The sequence below is a fragment of the Ovis canadensis genome, chromosome 26, assembly GCF_042477335.2.
Source record: "Ovis canadensis isolate MfBH-ARS-UI-01 breed Bighorn chromosome 26, ARS-UI_OviCan_v2, whole genome shotgun sequence".
Classification (NCBI taxonomy): domain Eukaryota; kingdom Metazoa; phylum Chordata; class Mammalia; order Artiodactyla; family Bovidae; genus Ovis; species Ovis canadensis.
This window is the reverse complement of record NC_091270.1, coordinates 23510498-23533421: the sequence shown is the minus strand read 5'-3', so window position 1 is coordinate 23533421 and position 22924 is coordinate 23510498. Positions and strand designations below refer to the sequence as shown.

Sequence of the window (22924 nt, the reverse complement as noted above, 5' to 3'; positions counted from 1 at the left end):
TTGGAACTGACAAGGACGATATGACTTCTGAGTAAACATCAAGGATGCACAAAGTCCTCCAGGAACTATCCCAGGACAATGAGTGCCTCTGTCCATGGAAAGGGAGGTTGAAATTCTCCAGGTTGGAAACACAAAGTAACGCAACTTTTTGCTACCATCAGAACACTACTGTCCTGCTGTTCATTCCCAACTACGCCAATTGTCTAGCTGTATTTCACTGTGCACACTGTTCGCTGAACCCAGGATAGACAAGCAGGTGAACTGGAATAAAATGCGGAGATCAGTAAGAACGCAAACATTCTTTATTCACAGCAGCAAGGCAGACATGCTTTACTCTCTAATGGCTGACACAGCAGCAACGATGGCTATGCAACTCAACTCAACCCATCTCGACTGGACTGGACTGGACTCGACTCGACCCCCGCCCCCTGCCAAGAACTTTTCAGGTGATGCTTATACAGGGCAATTTTTTCAACAATGCTGATATAGCACAGTGTTCAGTTTGTCCTCCTTGGGGTGGAACACAGGGTCTGAACATGAACTTCCTGCTATCAACCAACAACAGGAAATAATGAAGAGCAGTGACAAAAAGCGATGTTGCTAGTAACAGACAGCTTTCCACCAGGGATACACTGCTTTCAAATTTGATCAAAGAATCAAAGCATTCCTGAAAAGGAATATTAAGGGACACAATACACTTAGCATCTGGAAGCCTAATGAAGAGAAATTGGAACTGAGATTCACTGTGAGACTTACCCCATCTCCGAAGGCTTCAGTTGTTTTCCCTGTTTCTGAATTAAAGGTCCTGGGCTTCAGCAGCCAGGGAAGTATCAATAGGATATTGGTAGGACATCCAGGTTGTTGAACTTCTCAAAATATCATCAGCAAACCTTTAAACAAACAAAAGCTACATTTCATTTAGTAGAACTTACAGCAGTAGGAGAGAATACTATCTGACAGAGCCTAAAAAGGTGTCTCAAGAGAGTTAATTCAGAAACAGAATAATTGTAGGATTTGGGGACTCAAGTAGGATAAAGTAAGTCTGCAAAAGTGGAGAACTAAGTAGGGCTGGGCAAAGTTCATGAGGCAGTAGTTTAGGGTTGGCTGACATAGGGGAATGAGGGTCTTGATAAGCAAATTGTTATTGATAAGCAGGCTGTTTGGCAGCATGAGATTACTGTCTTCAATGTATAGATTTGTGGGCATTTCCTGAAGCAAGAGTGGACTAGTTTACAATCTTATCTTTTCCAGGCTAAAGCTTTAAAGCTTTCTAAAAGGAACAATTAAATTATACTGATATAAGTCCATCATTTTATCTAAGTCATAATCACAGATGGTCTCAATTCTCAAAGACTAAGATTTTAATATTAGAGAAAGCAGAATTTCAAATAAAATCATTAGAAGTTACAAAATTGGACATTATACACTAGTTAAAGAAAAATTAGATTTAAAAATGTGCCATCATGAACATCTCAGACTAGCAATACAGCATCAAATTATTTAAGGAAATAACTGAAAGAATTACAGTCAGAAACAGAAAATAAAGTCAATAATTGTGACAAGATTTTAACAACTCACTTCCAACCAAGATTTGAATACTAAAATTAATAAGCTCAAACTTGATATCCAAGAAAAGAGAGCATGCAAAGAATTAGCTCCAGTAAATCAACCATGTACAAAGTCACAAAGAAAGCTTAAGTGAGTTTCTAAAATCAATATCATTTATAGTACAATTAAATAAGATTAAAATTAATAACAAAAATTCCATCAGCCTATAAAGTATAAAAAAGAAATAATTTTTCAGGTAAAGAAAAAGGGTCATAGGGAAATTAAGATAAATTACAACTGTTCAACAAAGAAAGCACAACAAAAGTGGCAAATATATATGTAAAGCAAAATTTAGATAGAATTGTTTTTTAAATAAGTTCATCAGAAAATAGACAAAAGACAAACTTTAGTCTAAGCATTCAGCTAAAGACATTTGAAATAGATCAACAAAGTAAAATTAAAGAAGCAAAAATGAAGAAAAACTGAAATCAGAAATAAACTAAAGATGGTCAGAATGGATACTGGAGAACACAGAATGAAGATACTATAATCATTATATGCCTTCAAACAAAACAGAAATCCAATACGTAAAGCAGACAAGAGGTGTCACTCTAGCTGGGGTCTGAGGAGATGGCAACAGGAACACTGCTCCCTAACTCCCCTTCTCAATTTCTCCCCGCTGGGGGGCACTTTTTGAAAAATCATTGTTCAGAAGCCCTGTTATTGAACAGGCGCTTTCTGAAGCTAATAAAGGACTCACAAGCCAGGAAAAATGCACTTCTTACGCTTCAAAGTGGGCTGGTGGTAGAAAATTTTTCCACAGGGTAAGCAAGCAAAACCAAAACATACAAACAGGGAAACAGATAAGCCCTGAAACAACTAATGCGGGATTGTTTTCTGAAATCATTGATTTTTTTTTTTCTTTTTCACTCAAATATACATTTTGCCAGCATTTTCTGTACTTAATAACCATAGCAGGAAGAAAGCATTTTCAAGGGGGGCGGCGGGGGAAATCCGGTGATTATTGCTCTATTTCAAATAAAACAAATAATATACTTACTATGATATATTTCAATTCTGTTGATTTCATAGTCCTCGGGGTAAGCCCGGCTCAAGTTGGAGATGCCAGAGATTCTCAGTTTGGTTGCCTAACAGGATCCTGAGGCTCAGGTCGTAACCCAGACCAATTAAGTAGAGTCTCATGATGGTGCCCACAGGTGTAAACACACTCAGGTGTGGTTTTGAACTCTTTCGGTATTCCAGGTGCAGTCAAAGTTGAGAATCACTAGAATGGTTAAAAGGAAGCTCCAGTATCTACTTAAATCCCACCCAGGTCTGTCCTTAGCTCTTCCCTTTCAGATATTTTATCTGAAGACAAACAAATTAATCAAAAAGGCAAAAAGCAGGAACATAATCAAAGAACTACTACCCGGCGGGCTCAGCTTTCCCAAACATCTCAACGAGCTACAATGATGGACTAACTCTGAGAGGACAGCGTCTAATAAGAGAAACAACAAAGTTCAAATCTTGGGCACCGTCTACCGACTTCACAAACTTGGGAACCGTGAACATGACTGCACAGCAGTACACGGATAAAAAAATTTTTTGAGAAAGTTAGTTGATTTTCAGTGTAACGTGAGTCAACACTGATTTGACTGCCAGAAAATAAACTCCATCCAAGGCGGCATCAACACATGTAGGATATCTGGGCAAGGAAGGCCATTTTCTCCAGCTTGCTGGAACACTTTTAAGTACTGAGTCACGTTCTGGGGAGTATACTAGCTGAAGAACACACAAAATGAGGTTGCGGTTGAAGAGGGAACTTTGAGGGGTCTTTCAAAAAGGGCGCACGGTGATGGGTTACTATGACAGATATTTATAAATGGTTGGAAGAGCTCACAGAAGGAAGTTCGATTTGACTCATGGAGCCAAGTCCAGAAGTCAAAGCAATGGATAGGTGGAAGAAAACACTTTTCAATGACGTTGACCATCAAAAATGTTAACGACGACGGGCGGCCACGCAGGGCGCGGTGGGGGTGGGGTGGGTCGCTTCTGGTCACTGAGGAGATTTGAGGCTTCTTACTTGAGAGGAGTTTCAGAACTTGTGGGTGGACTCCAAGTCTCATCTCCTGAGATTTTATGATCTGTGTATTGAAACGTCGCCCCAGGTAAAAGTGAGGCTTTCCCACTTTCGGGGAGCTAAGGAAACCCTGAGCGGGGGACGTCTGCACCCAGGCCACCCAAGCCAAGGTGAACGCCGGCCAACAGGGCGCTCTGCCGCCCGCTGACTTTTCTGACCGGGAGAAGCCCTTGGCTTCCGCAGACTTCACCTCCAACAACGTGCTTCACACGTGTCTCCCGCGTCCTGCTTCCTCCTTCAAACCCACTCCCCACAGGCGCTGCTCCTGAGGCGCCCGGCCCGGCGGCCCCACCGGCCACAGGCCCGGGCTTCCAGCCGCTCCAGAGCCTTCGCCCCACAGTCCGCCCGCCTTCGCATCCCCTGGGGGGGCCCCCGAGTCGCCCGCCAAGGGGAGACAGGGGGCCCGGCGGGTTCTCCGCCCCGGGCCGACTTTCTCGCACTTTCTAGAGTCTGGAGCTCCCCTGCCTCTCGAGCGGGGACGCGGGGGGCCAGTCTGCGGGGGACTCTGGCCGGAGCCGGGGCGCCCGCGCCCCCGGAGCCCGGCGCCTCTGAGCCCGCGGGCCGGCCCGCCCCCCCCCAACCCCGCGGGGGGCTCGCGCCGCGGGGGGCGGGGGAGGGGCGGCGCGGGCGCCGGGAGACGCCGCCAAGGCCGGCGCGCGGGGAGGGCGGCCGGGCTCGGCACGCGCCCTCCCTCGGCCGCTTTCTCTCACATAAGCGCAGGCAGAGGGCGCGTCAGCCATGCCCTGCCCCTGCGCCCGCCGCCGCCGCGCAGCCCCGCGCTCCCCGGCCTCGCCGCCCGGCGCCGCCGCCGCTCTCGCCGCCCGGCCACCCGGCTCGCCCCGCCGCGGGGAGGGGGAGGCGGGGGCTCGCGGGCCCCGGGGCCGCCGCAGGGCGCGAGCCTCGCGGGGCGTCTGGGCTCGGCTACCCCTCGCTCCCCGAGCCGCCGAGCGGGGCGCCGTCCTCCCGCGCCCTCGCCTCACCTAGCGGGCCGCGGTCGCGGGCGCTCGGATGTCCGGTTTCCTGTGAGACGCTGCTCTGACCCCTCGGCTCGCGGGCGCCGGCGGTAGAGCGGCTCGCAGCGTCGCGAGCACCGAGCCCGGACCCGCTGCCGCCGCCCCGGCTCCGCGGGGTCCCGGGCGGCCCTCGGGGACAGGGCCGAGCCGCGAGGCAGCCTCGCCGGGGCGCCCGGCCCCCGCGCCCGTGGCCCGGCCACCATGCACTTGCTGGGCTTCTGCTCTCTGGCGTGTTCCCTGCTGGCCGCTGCGCTGCTCCCCGGTCCGCGCCGGGCGCCCGCCGCCGCCACCGCCTTCGAGTCGGGACTGGGCTTCTCGGACACGGAGCCGGACGCGGGCGAGGCCAAGGTGGGTGCGCGCTGCGGGGACCCTGGGGGCCTCGGGGACCGTGGGGACCCCGGGGAGGCGGGGGCGTCGGGTCTCAAAGGACCCAGAACCTGTGCAAAGAATGGGCTTGTGTTTCACCTTGTGTGCGTTGGATCCAAAGTTGCTGAGCTGAGTGTAGAGTTTCTGAGAGAAAGTTTTCTCCTTTTTTTCCACAGAAAGTTGTTACTAAATAGGAAGGCAATTTACGCCGAGTGCAAGGCTCGGAAGGTAGCTGGTGACCGCGCTCCTATAACCTACCGGCTGGAGAGCGGTCCCCGCCGGGGAGCCGAGCTGTGCTGGAACCCCTGTTAACCCGCCGGGAGGGTTCTTTTCTTCCCTAGCAAATGAGTTGGGACCTCAGCAGCTCCCAGGGCTTGGATGACCAGTCATCCGAGGCTGCTTTTTATGGAGTGTTCCTCTTCTGTGGGGTTAGTAATGGGGCTTGAGGGCATCAGACTTCAGATTCACCTGGAGAAGTTGGTCAAACTTGAGATGCAACAGGATCTCGAATCACCATCAGGCATGGCTTTTCGACTTAGTAAACGCTGCATTTCTGAAATGTGGTCAAGAACTGTGAAAAGTAAGGTGGATTTTCTTGTCTGTTTTTCAACGAGATGTTTAACTCTTTGCCTGAAAAATGTTGCCAAGATGCTTTGGGGACATTCTGATTCCCAAATGTCATATATTATTTGTGTCTGCTCTTCTAAAAAAAATGTATGTTTACCTTAAAAGCTCAGATCTGACATAAAGATGGAGAATATGCTTAATAAAGTTCTTGAATTCATGAAAAAGTTTCATATTCCACATAAGATGGGAAGTCTCACTTCACACACTTGCTGTACCCCCTGGCTGGAACTGCTGCTGCTGCTGCTGCTAAGTCGCTTCAGTGGTGTCTGACTCTGTGCGACCCCATGGACTGCAGCCTACCAGGCTCTTCCGTCCATGGATTTTCCAGGCAAGAGTATTGGGAGTGGGGTGCCAGTGCCTTCTCCGTGCCTTCTCCGTGCCTTCTCCGTAGCTGGAACTAGATTGCAGCAATTTATTTCATCTGATAGGAGTAGTGCCAGGCGTGTGTAACTGCTAATCATGAGTTTACTGATTAGCATATATTGGATGTGTACAAATTAAATTGCCTCCCCAGTTTTATTTTGAAACACACTTTTAAGATTGAGAAGACTGATTAAAAAAAAATATCTTTGTACTTAAATTTGGGGGAAAAATTAAATGTTGGAATTTGTCATTCAGTGGGGTCAAGGGAAAAAAACTATGGAGTAAAAACGTATACACTAAAGTGCAGAAAAGAGTGTTTTATGTGACTTGTAAAATAATTTTCAATACAGATATTTACATTGGTAAAATTACTGCCATAAGAATGTCTTCCTGTCCTCAAATGCCACAAAAAAATGTAGTCTTAGACCCACTAATGCTTCCTGCAGCTTAAATGCCTTGGATTTCATGATATTGATTCACTTTCTGTTTCCTCAGAGTTAAACTATTTCTTAAAAGTATGACTTAGGAAGAGAATTCCTCTCTACTGCCTAGGATAACTTACTTTGGTTTACAGTTGAGAAACTGAAATAGCAGGTCCAGTTAGAAGCCTATCCTGATAAGCCAAGAGCCTGTGTAAGAGTCACTCCCTCTGTTGGATGGATCCTGAGTGGAGCGGCCCATATGTGTGTATGTGCATGTGTTTATATACTTCTCTTTTGGTTGGAGTTAATTTATTCTTAATTTTCAAAACTGTCTTCATTGGTGATTTAATTAAGTTTTCCCTTTGCTGTGAAAACTTTTATGAATTTTGTTGGCTTTTCATGGTTGACCGTCCGTAAAGCAGAGTATTATTCCTTCACTGAAGTGTTCCCCAGCGGTTGAATAGAGGCTTGAGAGGGCGTGTCATTATTGCCTTCAGCGGAATTGCTGTGTCCTTGCCATGAAAATGCCAAGAGACATGGTCCAAAGACTCCACGTCTCTCCCTAGTGGACAAAACAAGTGCCTTATTTGGATGTAAGCCCTAATAACAATCAAGAGCTAATGTTAATTTTCTGCGCTCTACATAAACCTTAAGAGATTTCAGAAGGTTAATAGAAGACTCTACATATACATAATCCCCAAGAAATGCAGATTTTTGTTAATTTACACTTCAGAATTATTTTTTTAATATTAAAATGGAAGAAAACTCACAAGGTGTGAATCATGGTTAACTATCCCATCCTTCACCCCACTCCCAAAGCCCCAAAGTGAAAGTTACTCAGTCATGTCCAACTCTTTGCGACCCCATGACCTATATAGTCCATGCGATTCTCCAGGCCAGAATATTGGAGTGGGTAGCCTTTCCCTTCTCCGGGGGATCTTCACAAAAAATTGGGAGGTAAAATCACAAATGGAAATGAGATCTCCTTGTTCCTAGACCTAGGTTTCTTTTCTAATTATTTATGGTTGTGAGTGAAGTGATAGTTGCTCAGTCATGTCCGACTCTTTGTGACTCCATGGATTATACATGGAATTCTCCAGGCCAGAATACGGGAGTGGGTAGCCTTTCCCTCCAGGGGATCTTCCGAACCCAGGGATCGAACCCAGGTCTCCCACACTGCAGGCGGTTTCTTTACCAGCTGAGCCACAAGGTAAGCCCATTTATGGTTGTATGATTTACTAAAAACTTCTAAGTTGTTTTTCCCAAGGATGTGAGTACAAGCAAGTTAATGTCAGAAAAGTAAGGCAGGTAGTTTTACCTAATTATGTAATTAAATTAACTAGACATGTTGGGGTTAAAAAAGGAAATATTTAAAATTACGAGCAAGCTAAAAAGAAAAAACTGCAAAACCTAAAAAAAGCACTAGATTACTAACTACAATTATTTGCCAACATGAGATAAGATAAGAGTTCACTGTGGTTGAAGTTGAGTTTGTTTTTAAAAGTTGATTTATGATTAACAAAAGGAAGAATTAGTTCATATCATGAAATTCCACTTTCATTTCAAAAAATAAAAGTATTTTATTGGGTTAGACAGAGTTTAAAATACCTAGGTCCTTATATATATATTTTGATTTCAATAAATGCAGGTGTGAGAGAATGAGGACTTTCTGTCTCAGCACTGCTGTCTTTTTAGTGTCTTCACAAGTTCAGATCACCCCCTGGATACCATACATACCTACACTGAGAGTAGGTGTTTAAATACATGTGTTTAGGTTATATCTGCAATGTTGTGGTTACCTATACATTAATTTCATTTTGTTTTCCACTACATCTTCATGAGGTGGGTGTTATATTTTTTATTAAAGATGATGAATCTAAGACTCAAATGATTTAACCAGGAGCAAGAATAGAGCTTTTTCCTTTAAAAAACAAAACAAAACAAAACTTTTGCAGCATATAGTTTAGAAAAGCATGGTAATGGGTTAGAGCCTTCAGGGTTGCTAAAGGCCTATTATTCTCTTCCTCTTGTAAGTGGACCAGTATGCAGGGAGACAGAGGAAGTATTGCTCTGCAGCCAGGATCGCCTGTTACATTCCCCACAATGGAACAATCTGAAAGAAACTGGGACTTTCTTCCAGGGTTCATCCCAGGATGCTCTCTGATTAAAGGTGGATCATAACTGGCCTAATCCATAGTACTGTTACAAGAATGGCTGCAGAGCTAGAGGCCTAAAAACAATTTCTGACAATTACTATTTCTAAGTTGCACTAATATAACTTCAGTGAAATACAGTGATCTTACCTATATGACCTTTCAGGAATAATTGGGTTTGAAAGAACAGACTTCAGTTGCAGAGGAATGATATCTCCTTCAACTTCTAAACATTACATTGTAGCCCCTTTTACCTGTTACATTATTCCTGCTGCACTGTCTAAATACTTCAGAGGTCTACTTTGTGTTGCAAAACACCAATTTGTCACTTCAGATTTGTAGTAGTTGTGAATTAAGATATCATTGATTTTTCACATTGGAAATATTAATGTAGCAGAGAACTTTAAACAATAAGAGATAATGATTGATGTATACTATAATGCTAAAATTTACTGTAAATATTTCAGATTTGTCAGTGTCATCCTTTCTTCTGGAATTTACTCATGCAAATTATTCAGGAGGCTCCTATCCACAATTGATTTACTTAATTTGTAGTTTAACTGTTAGAGAAAAATTGCATTCATTTAATTTGCTTTATTGGGCATCCATCACAGAATCAAATAGTTGCCTTAAAATACCTTTTGCTGGTGGGGTCTCACCCTTTCCTGGTACTGATGGCACTCCAGTAGCTGTCAAGTGTTAGAAGGGATCCCTGATGATTCCCTTTCTGCCTTTCTGAAACCCCAGAGCTCATTTTCATACATTTATTTGGTTCTATAACCTTGACCTGATCTGACATAAAGCTACGGATAGTCTTTACTTGCCCTCTAAGTTTGAATATATCTAAGCATCGTTGAAGAAACAGTAATATATTTATTTATGAGATGCTGCCACAGACCCTGCTGGGTGTGGAGGGAGAATTAAAATGCATATGTACTGGGTTTCTTGAAAAATTTTGGAATCTGCATTTATGCAATCCACAGGGCTTGTGGTAAGAGATTGGAATGGAGAACTATTCTCTTCCAAAGGGCTTTCTTCCTCAGTCACCTGTTGCCTCATAACAGCGTGGAAGGAAAATTGAAGTACTCAAGAAGAAGGCCCTATGGACACTCCTACCTCTTACTTTACCCATTCGAACCAGGTTTATATACTTTTTACTCCAAATTCTCATATTTAAATCTACTTCAATTCAGGGATGTTTTAGTTAATCCTCACTAGTGGCAGCTTCAGTTCTAAACAGGAAATTACTATGCAGTGAGTGATACAAAGTGAGTGAGTGATTCCTGTCTATAACAAGTATATCATCATTTTTAAGAAACAAGAAACTTACTCATTAAAAATACCAGAAATGAGTTAATCTATAAATGCAGACAATTATAAGACATTTTGTAAGAGTCTCTTGCTTTACCAGAAGTCAGTGGCTAGGTTTCTGGGGGATGCATTGGCAGTCACAGGAAAGGTGGGGTGATGTTGAGTAAGCTGTGAAAAATGGTTAAATGCTGGTTACAGAAAGGAGAGTGGGAGGGATATTTTGGATACTGAAATGTGAGAGCGGAGGACAGAGGCCAGTAATGCCAATGCAGTCAGTGGGTGTTTGGGCAACTGGGAGCAGCCCATTTGGCTGGAGAGTCCAGAACATCATAAGAAACAGTGAAATATTATAGAAACTTCAGACTTCCTCAAAGTGCCTGGCAGTGCCTGCTCTCCTCACTTGTTGACCACCCATATATGTTGTCTGAGCTCCTCTATATGCTCTGGACTTCTGATGATGATAATGATGACCACTTAACTTACGTAAGCGCCCATCCCTGTTCTACTCAGAAGCATTTATAAAATACACTAATAACAGTCATCTTGGCTCTTCTGGCTTGAATTCCAAACAGAACAAGCAATGTAAACAGTGGTCATGCTTAGATACACACACACACACACACACAGACACACACGGACGTACACATTCACCTCTTAATGGTTCTTCAAGCTGCCATCAGTGGCTTACATGTTCTGTCTTACCAAGTTAAATATTTTTAGACAATCTGTTGAAATAATATATAAAAAACTTATATAAGGTTGGATTTTCCATCATTTATACACTTATTCTCAAATAAGCTAGCAATTAGAGTGAGAAAGATAATCCTAAAGTGTCCTAGCAGTTCCTTCATTTCAAATCTGCTTACAAGTATTCCTATTAAAAGTAAGACCAGAATGGGGGCAGAAATGAACTATCATGTAAATAACACAATTACTTTGTACTTGTTATTTTAATTTTTTAGTGCAGCAGAAAATTTACTCAAACCCAAAAGTCAGTTATTATAAAATGGATGTAACGAAAGAGGAGATATTCAGATGTATACCCTTGTGTAAATAGCAATGCTTCAGAGTTTAAAAGACTTCTCAGCAAGGTCAACTTCAGTACTGTCCTGGTTTGGACAGATAGGGAGGAGATGAATATTTTAGAGTAAACCAGGAAGATGTAATTTACCATTTTACTAAGTCGCTTCAGTCATGTCCGACTCTGTGCCACCCCATAGACGGCAGCCCATCAGGCTCCCCTGTCCCTGGGACTCTCCAGGCAAGAACACTGGAGTGGGTTGCCATTTCCTTCTCCAATGCATGAAAGTGAAAAGTGAAAGTGAAGTCACTCAGTCATGTCTGACTCTTCGCGACGCCATGGGCTGCAGCCCACCAGGCTCCTCCATCCATGGGGTTTTCCAGGCAGGAGTACTGGAGTGGGGTGCCATCGCCTTCTCCTGTAAAGATTGTAATTAGCCATTTATTTTGTAATTTATTTCACCTTAAAACTTGGTCCTCAAAATACCTCCACATATGAAGAAACAGTGATATTCTTCAGCGTGATTCTTCAGCTCTTTCCTACCTAATTTATTACATGTTTTCTTTTTATAAGCTTACCAGCAGTTGTCCTGATTTCTGTAGTGTGGGAACAGGATGTTATATGGATGTTTGATTTTGAGACAGTTGGGGGAAATCCAAGGGATTTAATCATTCAGTGTAGGAAGACTGTATTGTAGACCCACTTATAATACGCTTCCACCTGTCCTGTGTGCCAAGTATGTGTCTGTCCCTGGAGGAGACATCTAGCCGTAGACCACCAAGGCATGATGGTTGTTGCCTAAATGCCACACTTAAGTCACTGGGTAAAAAGGACTTTGGTACACAGGGCATTATAATGCCATATAATATCACATGAACTCATCCTGAACATTTTCAAAGCCCAAATACTTTGATGTTTATTAAAGAAACAGACTATTATTGCTACTATAATGTGCAAATATCTCATCTTTATGTTATTAATTTGCACAAGAGAGAAATATGCATTCTACATGATAGTAAAATCATCGTAGAATAGCTAAAAGATGAAAATACACTTTCACCAAATTAATGAAAAGACAATGGTAGAAGCTTACGTGCAAGAGTTAAGGGACTTCCCTGGTGGTCCAGTGGTTAAGACTTCACCTTCCAATGTACGGGATGCAGGTTTGATCCCTGGTCAAGGAGCTAAGAACCTCCATACATCACAGCTAAAACAAGCAAACACCCCACAGGAGCAGCATTGCAACAAATTAAATAAAGACTTTAAAAATGGTACACATAAAAAAGTATTAAAAAGAGTTAAATTTGTATAAATTTGTTTAGCAAGTATGATTGCCTTGCCTCTTTGGGGGTGCTTTTCTGAAATGACAACCACAAAGCATCCAGTCTGCTGTCACTGAGATGAATCTCGGAGTAAATACCTTCCTGCTCCTAGGGTAAGGCTGGGTTATCTCAGTTCCCTGATTGGCTTAAGAGAGTAGATTTTGTCTGATGGTTCTGTCTGCCAGTTTGCCAGGCATTGAGAATACACTATGAAGTTCTTGGCACTGAACACTTGATGGTGATGGGAGTGCCACTGGAAGTGGTAAGCAGAGGGAAAGAGGAAATTCAGAGTAAGTGGTGGATATAGCTCCCAGCTCTTCAAGAGATAGTAACATGTTTTTACTTAATAACATTTTCAAAGTATCCACTTCCTTAGGATTCCAATAGAGATGTTCAGTTCAGTTCAGTTCAGTTGCTCAGTCGTGTCCGACTCATTGCGACCCCATGAATCTCAGCACACCAGGCCTCCCTGTCCATCACCAACTCCCAGAGTTCACTTAGACTCACGTTCATTGAGTCAGTGATGCCATCCAGCCATCTCATTCTCAGTCGTCCCCTTCTTCTCCTGACCCCAATCCCTTCCAGCATCAAAGTCTTTTCCAGTGAGTCAACTCTTCGCATGAGGTGGCCAAAGTACTGGAGTTTCAGCTTTAGCATCATTCCTTCCAAAGAAATCCCAGGGTTGATCTCCTTGCAGTCCAGGGGACTCTCAAGAGTGTTCTCCAACACCATAGTTCAAAAGCATCAATTCTTCAGCGCTCAGCCTTCTTCACAGTCCAACTCTCACATCCATACATGACTACTGGAAAAACCATAGCCTTAACTAGACGGACCTTAGTCAGCAAAATAATGTCTCTGCTTTTGAATATGCTATCTAGGTTGGTCATAACTTTTCTTCCAAGAAGTAAGCGTATTTTAATTTCATGGCTGCAATCACCATCTGCAGTGATTTTGGAGCCCCCAAAAATAAAGTCAGCCACTGTTTCCACTGTGTCTCCATCTATTTCTCATGGAGTGATGGGACCAGATGCCATGATCTTCGTTTTCTGAATGTTGAGCTTTAAGCCAACTTCTCCACTCTCCTCTTTGACTTTCATCAAGAGGCTTTTTAGCTCCTCTTCACTTTCTGCCGTAAGGGTGGTGTCATCTGCATATCTGAGGTTATTGATATTTCTCCCGGCTATCTTGATTCCAGCTTGTGTTAGTTGGAATATTTTAGGAACTTTTGATCAGATACCATATTTCTAAGCAGAGGAAGTTTTGCTGACTAAATCGGGAAGGAAGGACTTAACACTAAATAGATAACTCAGCCAATATGTACATGAATAAAGAATTAGAGAATACATTATCTAAACACATCTACACATATCGAGGTACATTATCCATACAAATCTACATGCAGATACTGAGATGATCTATTTTTAAAGTGATTTTCATATTTCTATCTCAGGACTCAAAAAACTGTAATTATAGAAAATGAAGCTTTATATTTAAGTGCTGATATATTTCTTCAGTTATAGGATGCAATTTTAAATTTTAATGTTTTCTTCACAGCAGTTTTCCATTCTCATTCTAATTTATTTTTCTAGTAAAAGTGCTATGCTTATTTTAGGGGGTCAGAAACAAGATTAAAATAACATTATTAGATATTCTTTTATAAGGAGAGGCAATGTTCATGAAATTAATAATATTTTTGCTTCCAGTCTGCTTAAATACTTGAAATGGGTTAAAAATTTCTTAAAAAAAAAATTAAAAAAGCAGACGCCAATGTGGTGTTTTAGAAAGATTCTCCAATGTGAGTTGGTGCCACTTGAAGACAGGCAATGCTTACTCCATCCTGGGACTGACTGGGAGAAGGACAAGTAGGCCATTTATCACCTCTTCAGCCAACTGGTGCTCAGAGGTTTAATACCTTTTTCGGAGGTGACAAAAATAATTACCTTATTTTAAAAAATGTGTTGGTGATAGCCCTGTAACCTCTCCTCAGGAAAATAGTGCATTTTTTCTCTTCCTTGTTTATGTTTAAATGGAGTCTTTTCTTCCTCCCAATATCGAACCATCCCCTCTGCAAGTCCAAACAAAAATGGGTGAGATCGGCAAATTACATTAGACCAAAATAGTAAAGAAAAGGATCTTGATTTTTTTATTTTCTTTTAATTGGAGTCACCACCCAGGTGCCATGAATTCTATGATTAAATTCCCATAATCTGTAAAAGAGATTATTTCCTCTTACTCAAAGTTCCTTGGAAATAGCTAATATCAAATACCAAATGTGAAGCTGTTTCAAACCACTGTGGTTTACTTTACTACAGTAGCATTGCCCGCATGGAATATTTTTAATTCCTTCTTTTTTGTTTGTGTCTGTTGTGTGTATTTAGTTACTTTATCCTTTTGAAAGTCTTCTTCCCAGTTTATGTTTGGAAAAATGGAGCACTTATTTAGATACATGTTTGCTTATGGGTCATGACTTCCCTAAAAAACAAACTAATTCTTGTGTCTCAGAGCCAAAATTTTAGTTTTGGGCTGATAGTGATTCACTGTTTGTTCTCTTTAAATCTTAAGTCTTTTAATTTTGATGTTCATCCATTCCAAATTAGAATTTTATCAAGGTCAAGATTATTCATGAGTCATAACCACTACACTTAAATTTGGGTAATTGGAAGCTGCTTTACATACACAGATTAAGCAAATAATGATGTCATAAATTAGTGCAGATGATTTTTTCCCCCTAAACTTTGGTAGCAGTGAGGCCTACTTGTTGGAGGCCTATTCAATGTTGCTTTAGGAAAACAGGCTCTTGAGTCGCAGCGACATGAGCATAGCATACAGTTAGCCCCCTGCATCTGACCCCCGGCATCTGAATCACCGTTGGAGGAGTCAGTCCCACCAGGTAGTTGGATACAGGAGGGCTGACTGTTCTATGCCATTTATAGAATAAGGATTTGAGCACCTGTGGATCTTGGTGTTTGTAGGGGTGCTGGAGCCACACCCCCGGATACCAGGGCACAGCTGTGTGTAGTTACATTACTGTCACATGGCATACCATGGCACGTAACTTAACTGAATTCAGGATGAAGACATTTGGAATCAGGGTTACCTTTTTGTGACCTGCTTCTTGACAGTGTAGGCTCTTCTGTAATCAGTGGGGATAGTCACAGTAGGGAGCCTCAAGCATCCTCTAGCAGAGAACACCCACGATTTTAATTTTGCCTTCATACGTCAGGTTTTTAAAATTACAGTTTCCCTTAATGTTGATGTTCACTTTCAGAAAGGAGATACACGAGGAGACCACATGTACCTGATTTGCTCTACTCCTCTTAGGGCTGGATGTGGGTTTCCTCCTCCCAGGACTGAAACTCAGACTGGCATAAATTTAATTTTCTCTTCAACATTGGAGTGGTAACTCATAAACTAAGAGATGTGCTAGTGAAGTGAAAGGCACTCAGTCATGTCCGACTCTTTGCGACCAGTCCATGGAAATCACCAGGTCAGAATACTTTCTCCAGGGGATCTTCCCAACCCAGGGATTGAACCCAGGCCTCCTGCATTGCAGGCAGATTCTTTACTGTCTGAGCCACAAGGGAAACCCAAGAATACTGGAGTGGGTAGCCTATCCCTTCTCCAGTGGATCTTCCCAACCCAAGAATCGAACACGGGTCTCCTGCATTGCAGGCAGATTCTTTACCAACTGCACTATCAGGGAAGCCAAGGGATGTGTTAATGTGATATTAAATCAAACATTAAATCTGCAACACTCAGATGAAGCGTATGCTCCGCCATGTGCATTGCGTGTGGCATGTGCTTAGTGAATGGGATATAATTGAGTTTTAATAGGCAGCTCTGAAAACTGCCAGCCTGTCAGGTGCCATTAGTCTGCACATCAAGAGTTCCCATTAAATATACCTATGTTTAAAACTTTTCAGTTTTTAATAAATTATCACCAAGACATCATAAATATGGATTTCAGTGTGTGCTACTAAGAGTTTCATTGGGACCTAATGGTGTGCTGCGATTCATGGGGTCGCAAACAGTCAGACACGACTGAGCAACTGAACTGAATGGTATATAAATCTCTGAAGCTGTATGATTTTTACCATAGTTCACTGGAACATTGCAACATAATCATATTTAGGTTCAGTCTTTTTTCAGAACAGTTTCTATTTTGCTAAGACTAAACTATTATCACTTTATTCATTAAATCCATTTTTTAAAACCATCTAGGTGCTTTGCTTTCCCAAGGATGTGATCTGTTGTGTCCTATGTACAGTAGAAAAAAATGTACAGTAACTCCAGGATCATCATCTTGAAGGTCAAAAAGACTCCTAATCTAGAAATCAGTATTCACTACAAAGCATCCAGTTTGATGACATGCCCTTGGGTGCTGATAGATATGGTAACACTAAAGTTTCAGACTTGGCGTTACATACCCTTCAATGTAAATTACACATTCTTTTCTTTCCATTTCTTCCATACTTTTACTCATACGTTATTTTGCACGTAAATATTTTTGAACACACTGTAAACAACTATTGCTCATTACAAAAATAAATGCTCACCACTGTCAGGAGTTACTCATTGTTTATACCACTTTGTGGTGGTGGTGATAGTGTTGTTCAGTCACCAAGTTGTGTCCAACTCTACGATCCCATGGACTGCAGCTTGCCAGGCTTCCCTGTCCCTCACCATCTCCCAGAGTTTGCCTAAGTTCATGTCCATTGAATTGGTGATGCCATCCAACCATCCCATCTTCTGTGATATATCTACCTTGTGGTACAGTATATAAATTTCATGCTACAAAGAACAGTGACATCAGATTTTCTTAGAGTAGACTTAAATTTTTTTTTTCAAAATCAGATTCTACAGTCTGTGTTGTCATTTTACCTCAATACATCTTCCCACTATTTTGATGCATAAATTATGCTTTTATATTATGGTGATTTCAATTTTAATATAATATTGCTGGCTTATGGCTTGATAAACATATTACATCCATAAATATAGAAATTCACAGTGTGTGTGGTGTGTGTGTATGTGTGTATAGCTATGGCATTTAGTGTGAAGAACCAAAATTTTTTCCGTACTCATCAGTTTTTTTTATGTTTCTGGTGGTAGGGAAGGAAGTCAGTCTTTGCCAACATGTAAAATGTATAATAATTTTGTCAAGCTAACTCATTTCATTGCTACAATTTGAAATCAGAAAGTTGTGGGGGATCAACCTAGAGTTTATGAGGAGAAAGAATATGTGAAAATGAGGCACTCTCCGGGAATTAATAAGGTGAGTTACTGTGTGTGTAGAGAAGAGGGTGTTTTGGATCGGAGAAAAATTTCGCAGCAGAGAGTTGAAGCATGGTTAAAATACATCTAGGTTATGTTTAGTTATCAAAACCTGACTGCAGTGAGACTGATAATTAAAAGATGGACATAGTTTATAATAGCCCTTGTAAATCTTTAGATGTTCAACAAAATAACTTGCTCTTGAGGCCAGATGATTTAATAAAAATTATTTAATTAGGTAATTCCTATTTAATCAACATTTCATTATAATAGATGTCATAGGACTAAATAATTGGGGATTGCAGGTTCTTATTGTTAGAGAAAGAATACATTTTTTCTTTTATTAGGCCATCTTAAGGAACAGTTTTCCCTCCAGTAGCATTTTTGTCTCTTGAATAATAGACTAACAGAAGAGGATCTTTTTTTTTTTTTCCCTAAATATGTTTTTTCTTTACTTTTGGCATTGTCTTTATTGCTTCCAATTATGATTGTGAGAAAATTGCAATAGAAATGGTTTATAACTTCTAGCTTGGTTTAGTCATCAAAGCTCACCAGCAAACACATATATTGTGAGAAAACTGAGTTAGCCACAACTAGACCATCAGCATGTGAAGACACAATGTCTTCTGTTCCCCAGTCGCCATTTTTTGCCTATTTATGCTTTATTCTGTTTAAAGTTCAATATTTTGCTGATTGTAATTGTAGGTAAAGTGAAAATCTATTTCATTTTGAATTACAAATAGAAAAGACATCAAATTCTTAGATCTAAAGACTTATTTAGACTATGATTATAACGTAAAGCAAGATGAGCTAAAGAACTAGATTTCTGGGCACATTTTGACTCAAAATATATATACTTTGTGTATACCAAGAGTAGCTTTTATATCTGTATCTGTCACTTTCTAAGATTCATTAATTTGTTCATCAAGCAGTTATTGCTTTCTGTGTACTAGTGTTTAAGGTATCAAATAAAGCCTAAGGGAAATAATTCTGTAAAATACCAAAGTATAAACTATTTCATATCATTACAAGTTTTATGTGTATATAATAGTGACTTGTTTTTTGACAAATAGAGACAAGAACTTAGACTTCTGTGAAAAGTGACAACAAGTTATCTATTATAGTGCCCATACAGTACCTTTTAAAATTCAGTGAATTTAAAACATCTCCTGTCCAGTAATGCCAACTAATAAGTAGCAAAGTATGGTATATTTTTTAATGAAATGAACAATGCTGTGTTGTCCATAGTTAAAGAGACTAATTAAAGTACATAATCTGATAATTCCAAGTAGTAATACTTAATGAAACTTTTATAACTTAACAAATCCAGGTTGTTCACTTTGATATATAAAAAAAAGACAAAGTCAAACAAAATATGATAAAAATGACAGAACTAATCACTGGATCATAGCATCGAGTTTTACTTACTACCAGCGCTTTAGCCAGGGTTTGGTCCAGGGGCTCAGGATCAGGCAGGTGTGATCTTCTCGGTCTTGCTTCTTTCCTTTCCCTCTTGCTGCAGCTCTTGGAAGACTGGTCTGTACATGGCCTCCACAGTATCTATGAAACATGGCAGGGGGCAGAAGTACAGCTCTTTTCTCCTCTCAGACTTGATCAGTTATGACTAGGCCCTGCTGCTTCTTATTCATTTTCTTCATGTCATTCAAATGCTTAATTGGAAATTTTAAATGTAATTGTGACCCAACTGCGTTTGAGGTCTCCTGTATCCAGTTTTAAAAAGTTTTTTTCCCCAGCTCTCTTTGCAGCTCACACACCCTAGCCAATTGGCCAATGAAATCCAGAAGACAGAAGCTAGTGCAGATTTAAGGGAAAACTTTCGCTTTTGTAATAAGGTACTGCTTGTCTTCCTGTTTTCTTTTCTCCCCTGGAAATCAGAAAATACCTTATAATTAAAAAATTACTTTATATTTATCAAAAGAACACTTTCAAGTGGACTGAAATTTTTATAATTATTAATATGAGCTTGTGGCTATGGAGGGACTTTATAAATTTCTTGTTGTTTAGTTGCTGTAAACTAAACAACTTGTGTTTTTATCTATCAACTTGTGTTCTTAATCTGTTGATTCAAAATAACCTGTATTTTGTATCTAACAATCTTTGCCTTGCTGACGGATTCTTTTAAAATGTTATGCTTATATTTTGTAAATAGTTTAAGAAGCCATATTTATTAACCACATTCCAAGTAAAACAAATGTTCTGTTAAGAAGGCTTTATCCTTTGTCCCTTCTTGCTGTTAAAAGTGTAATACGTTGAGAATGACCACGAACCAACACTAAGTGTTTGGATAGTGGTAACTGGAGGGAACACAGGGAGAGAGAGGATTCTCAAAGGATCTAGAGAGAAAGGAAGTTAGAGATGAGAAGTCTCAGAACTGACAGAAAAAAAAAAATGTGCAAACAAGAATATATTTTCCTGTCTTCAGATTAATGAACAAACACCTAGACTATTTAAAAGATGTATTTAATTCTAGGCTTTTACAAGCCTGAATTTGTCACCATAGCATCAAGATGGGAAATTAGGAAAGAGTGCTAATTTAAATTTAAAACAGCTAGAAATACAATACATGGTATGTATGATAATCTTCTCATCTATCAACAAATGCCTACTGATGCCACATGAGCTATTTTAACTGCAGTTATAAATCTCAGTAGAATGTGTAGAGGTGATTGGCTAACAGAGTACTGGTTCTTAAATACTCTGTCCAACACAAATTTTAATTGATGCAGCCCCTTTAATACTAATGAAGAGTTTCCTGTTAAACTTTGGGGGGAAAATTCACCATCAAATAATAAATAAGGGATATATAACCTTATTTTAGGAGAAGGCAATGGTACCCCACTCCAGTACTCTTGCCTGGAGAATCCCATGGATGGAGGAGCCTGGTGGGCTACAGTCCATGGGGTCGCTAAGAGTCAGACACGACTGAGTGACTTCACTTTGACTTTTCATTTTCATGCACTGGAGAAGGAAATGGCAACCCACTCCAGTGTTCTTGCCTGGAGAATCCCAGGAAAGGAGGAGCCTGGTAGGCTGCCATCTATGGGGTCGCACAGAGACACGACTGAAGTGACTTAGCAGCAGCAGCAGCAACCTTATTTTAAGTTGCTTATCTTAATAGTTTATTTATAAACACAGTTTTCTTTCAGTTAGATATATCTTTTTTTTCCTCAGCTTCAAGATTTTGGAGCTGTAGTAATCTGGAATGATTAACGATTTTATACTTGATGAGTCTTCTCCCTGAGGGTTACTTGCTTCCCTCAGAGCTGTGGATTTATCATGCTCAACCCCAGGATAAATGTCTTAAATTCCCTTCTGCCACATTATTTTCCATATGGTGGATTGTTAGACACTCTGTTGCAGAACAGTATTCCTACAGTACACTCCCTCTGCCCAAGGCTCTTTGACCATCAGTCAGTCAGTCAGTTCAGTCACTCAGTCATGTCCAACTCTTTGCGACCCCATGGACTGCAACACTCCAGGCCTCCCTGTCCATTGCCAACTCCAGAAGTTTACTCAAACTCATGTCCATTGAGTCTGTGATGCCTTCCAACCATCTCATCCTCTGTCATCCCCTTCTCCTGCTTTCAATCTTTCCCATCATCAGGGTCTTCTCCAATGAGTCAGCTCTTCGCATCAGGTGGCCAAAGTATTGGAGTTTCAGATTCAGCATCAGTCCTTCCAGTGAGCACCCAGGACTAATCTTTAGGATGGACTGGTTGGATCTCCTTGCAGTCCAAGGGAGTCTTGACTCCCTTGAGTCAAGAGTCTTCTCCAACACCACAGTTCAAAAGCATCAATTCTTTGGTGCTCAGCTTTCTTTATGGTTCAACTCTCACATCCATACATGACCACTGGAAAAATATAGCTTTGACTAGATGGACCTTTGTTGGCAAAGTAATGTCACTGCTTTTTAATATGCTGTCTAGGGTGGTCATAACTTTTCTTCCAAAGAGCAAGCATCTTTTAATTTCATGGCTGCAGTCACCATCTGCAGTGATTTTGGAGCCCAAAAAAATAAAGTCTGTCACTGTTTCCACTGTTTCCTCATCCATCTATTTGCTATGAAGTGATGGGACCGGATGCCATGATCTTAGTTTTCTGAATGTTGAGTTTTAAGCCAGCTTTTCACTCTCCTCTTTCACTTTCATCAAGAGGCTCTTTAGTTCTTCTTTGCTTTCTGCCATAAGGGTGATATCTTCTGCATATCTGAGATTATCTTTGACCATATCAGTTATTGAAACCTGATCAATCATGGTTTGGTACTGAGGCTGGACCAGTTGATTTGTAGGATGTTCTCACTGAGCAATCTAGAGAATACAAATCAAGACATGTCATGTTCAAGAAGCAATGTTAAGTAAAGCAATGTGTTCTAATGTATTCCTTCAAGACATAATCTGGCCCGTGAAATAGATATATTTTTATATACAGCATTTATGTGAGATCATTTTGATTTCTAGAATTGGTCATATTTTTTTCATTTTTGGACTCTGATATTTAAATTTTCTGTTTCATATTGTGTTTTACATGCTGTAGCCATTTTATATAAGCAAAGATAATTTTTTTGCAATGCAAGTAAGTGTTCCATAAACTCACATGTAGACTACTGGTTATAACCAAATATAGTTAAGTCATAAGCACTCTTCTGAAATAAAAATTCTTTGACTTCAGCTTCTGAAGTTATTAGTACCTATGTATAATTTTCTATCATATTTAAAAACCTAACACACACACACATATACAATGAAATATCACTCAGCAATAAGAGGAATGACATAATGCCATTTGCAGCAACATGGATGTACCTAGAGATTATGAAATAAAGTAAGCCAGAGAAAGACAAATAGCATGATATAACTTATATGTGGAATCTAAAAAGATGCTATAAATGAACTGATTTACAAAACAGAAACAGACTCACAGACTTTGAAAACAAACTTACGGTTACCAAATGAGAAAGGTGGTGGAGGGGAAGGATAAATTAGGAATTTGGGATTAGCATATACACACTCCTAGACATAAAACAGATAAACAACAAGGACCAACTGTTTAGCAGAGGGAACTCTACTCAATATTCTGTAATAACCTATATAGGAAAAGAGTCTGAAAAACAGTGGATATATATGTGTGTACTGAACCACTTTGTTGTACATCTAAAACTAACACAACATTGTAAATCAACTATACCTGAATATAAAATTTAAAAATTTAAAAATAAAATCTAACATGCATTGAGCTAATTTTTCATAATTATTGCTGTTTGATAATTCAAAATATCAGAATTGTTACTTAATATGCAGTTTCATTCTATTCAAACTTATATACTAAATTATCCAAGAATTGCAA

General features: G+C 40.6%; 1 protein-coding gene across 1 annotated transcript in view; it reads left to right on the top strand.

Annotated features, from left to right (window-relative positions):
- The first annotated feature begins 4308 nt into the window (after positions 1 to 4308).
- Positions 4309 to 22924, top strand: part of VEGFC (vascular endothelial growth factor C) — an 89881-nt gene continuing 71265 nt past the window's right edge. Inside the window, exon 1 of the mRNA XM_069573056.1 lies at positions 4309 to 5049. Within this exon, the coding sequence (XP_069429157.1) occupies positions 4903 to 5049 (147 nt within the window). The 5' untranslated portion in view covers positions 4309 to 4902. The remainder of the gene's footprint in view (positions 5050 to 22924) is intronic.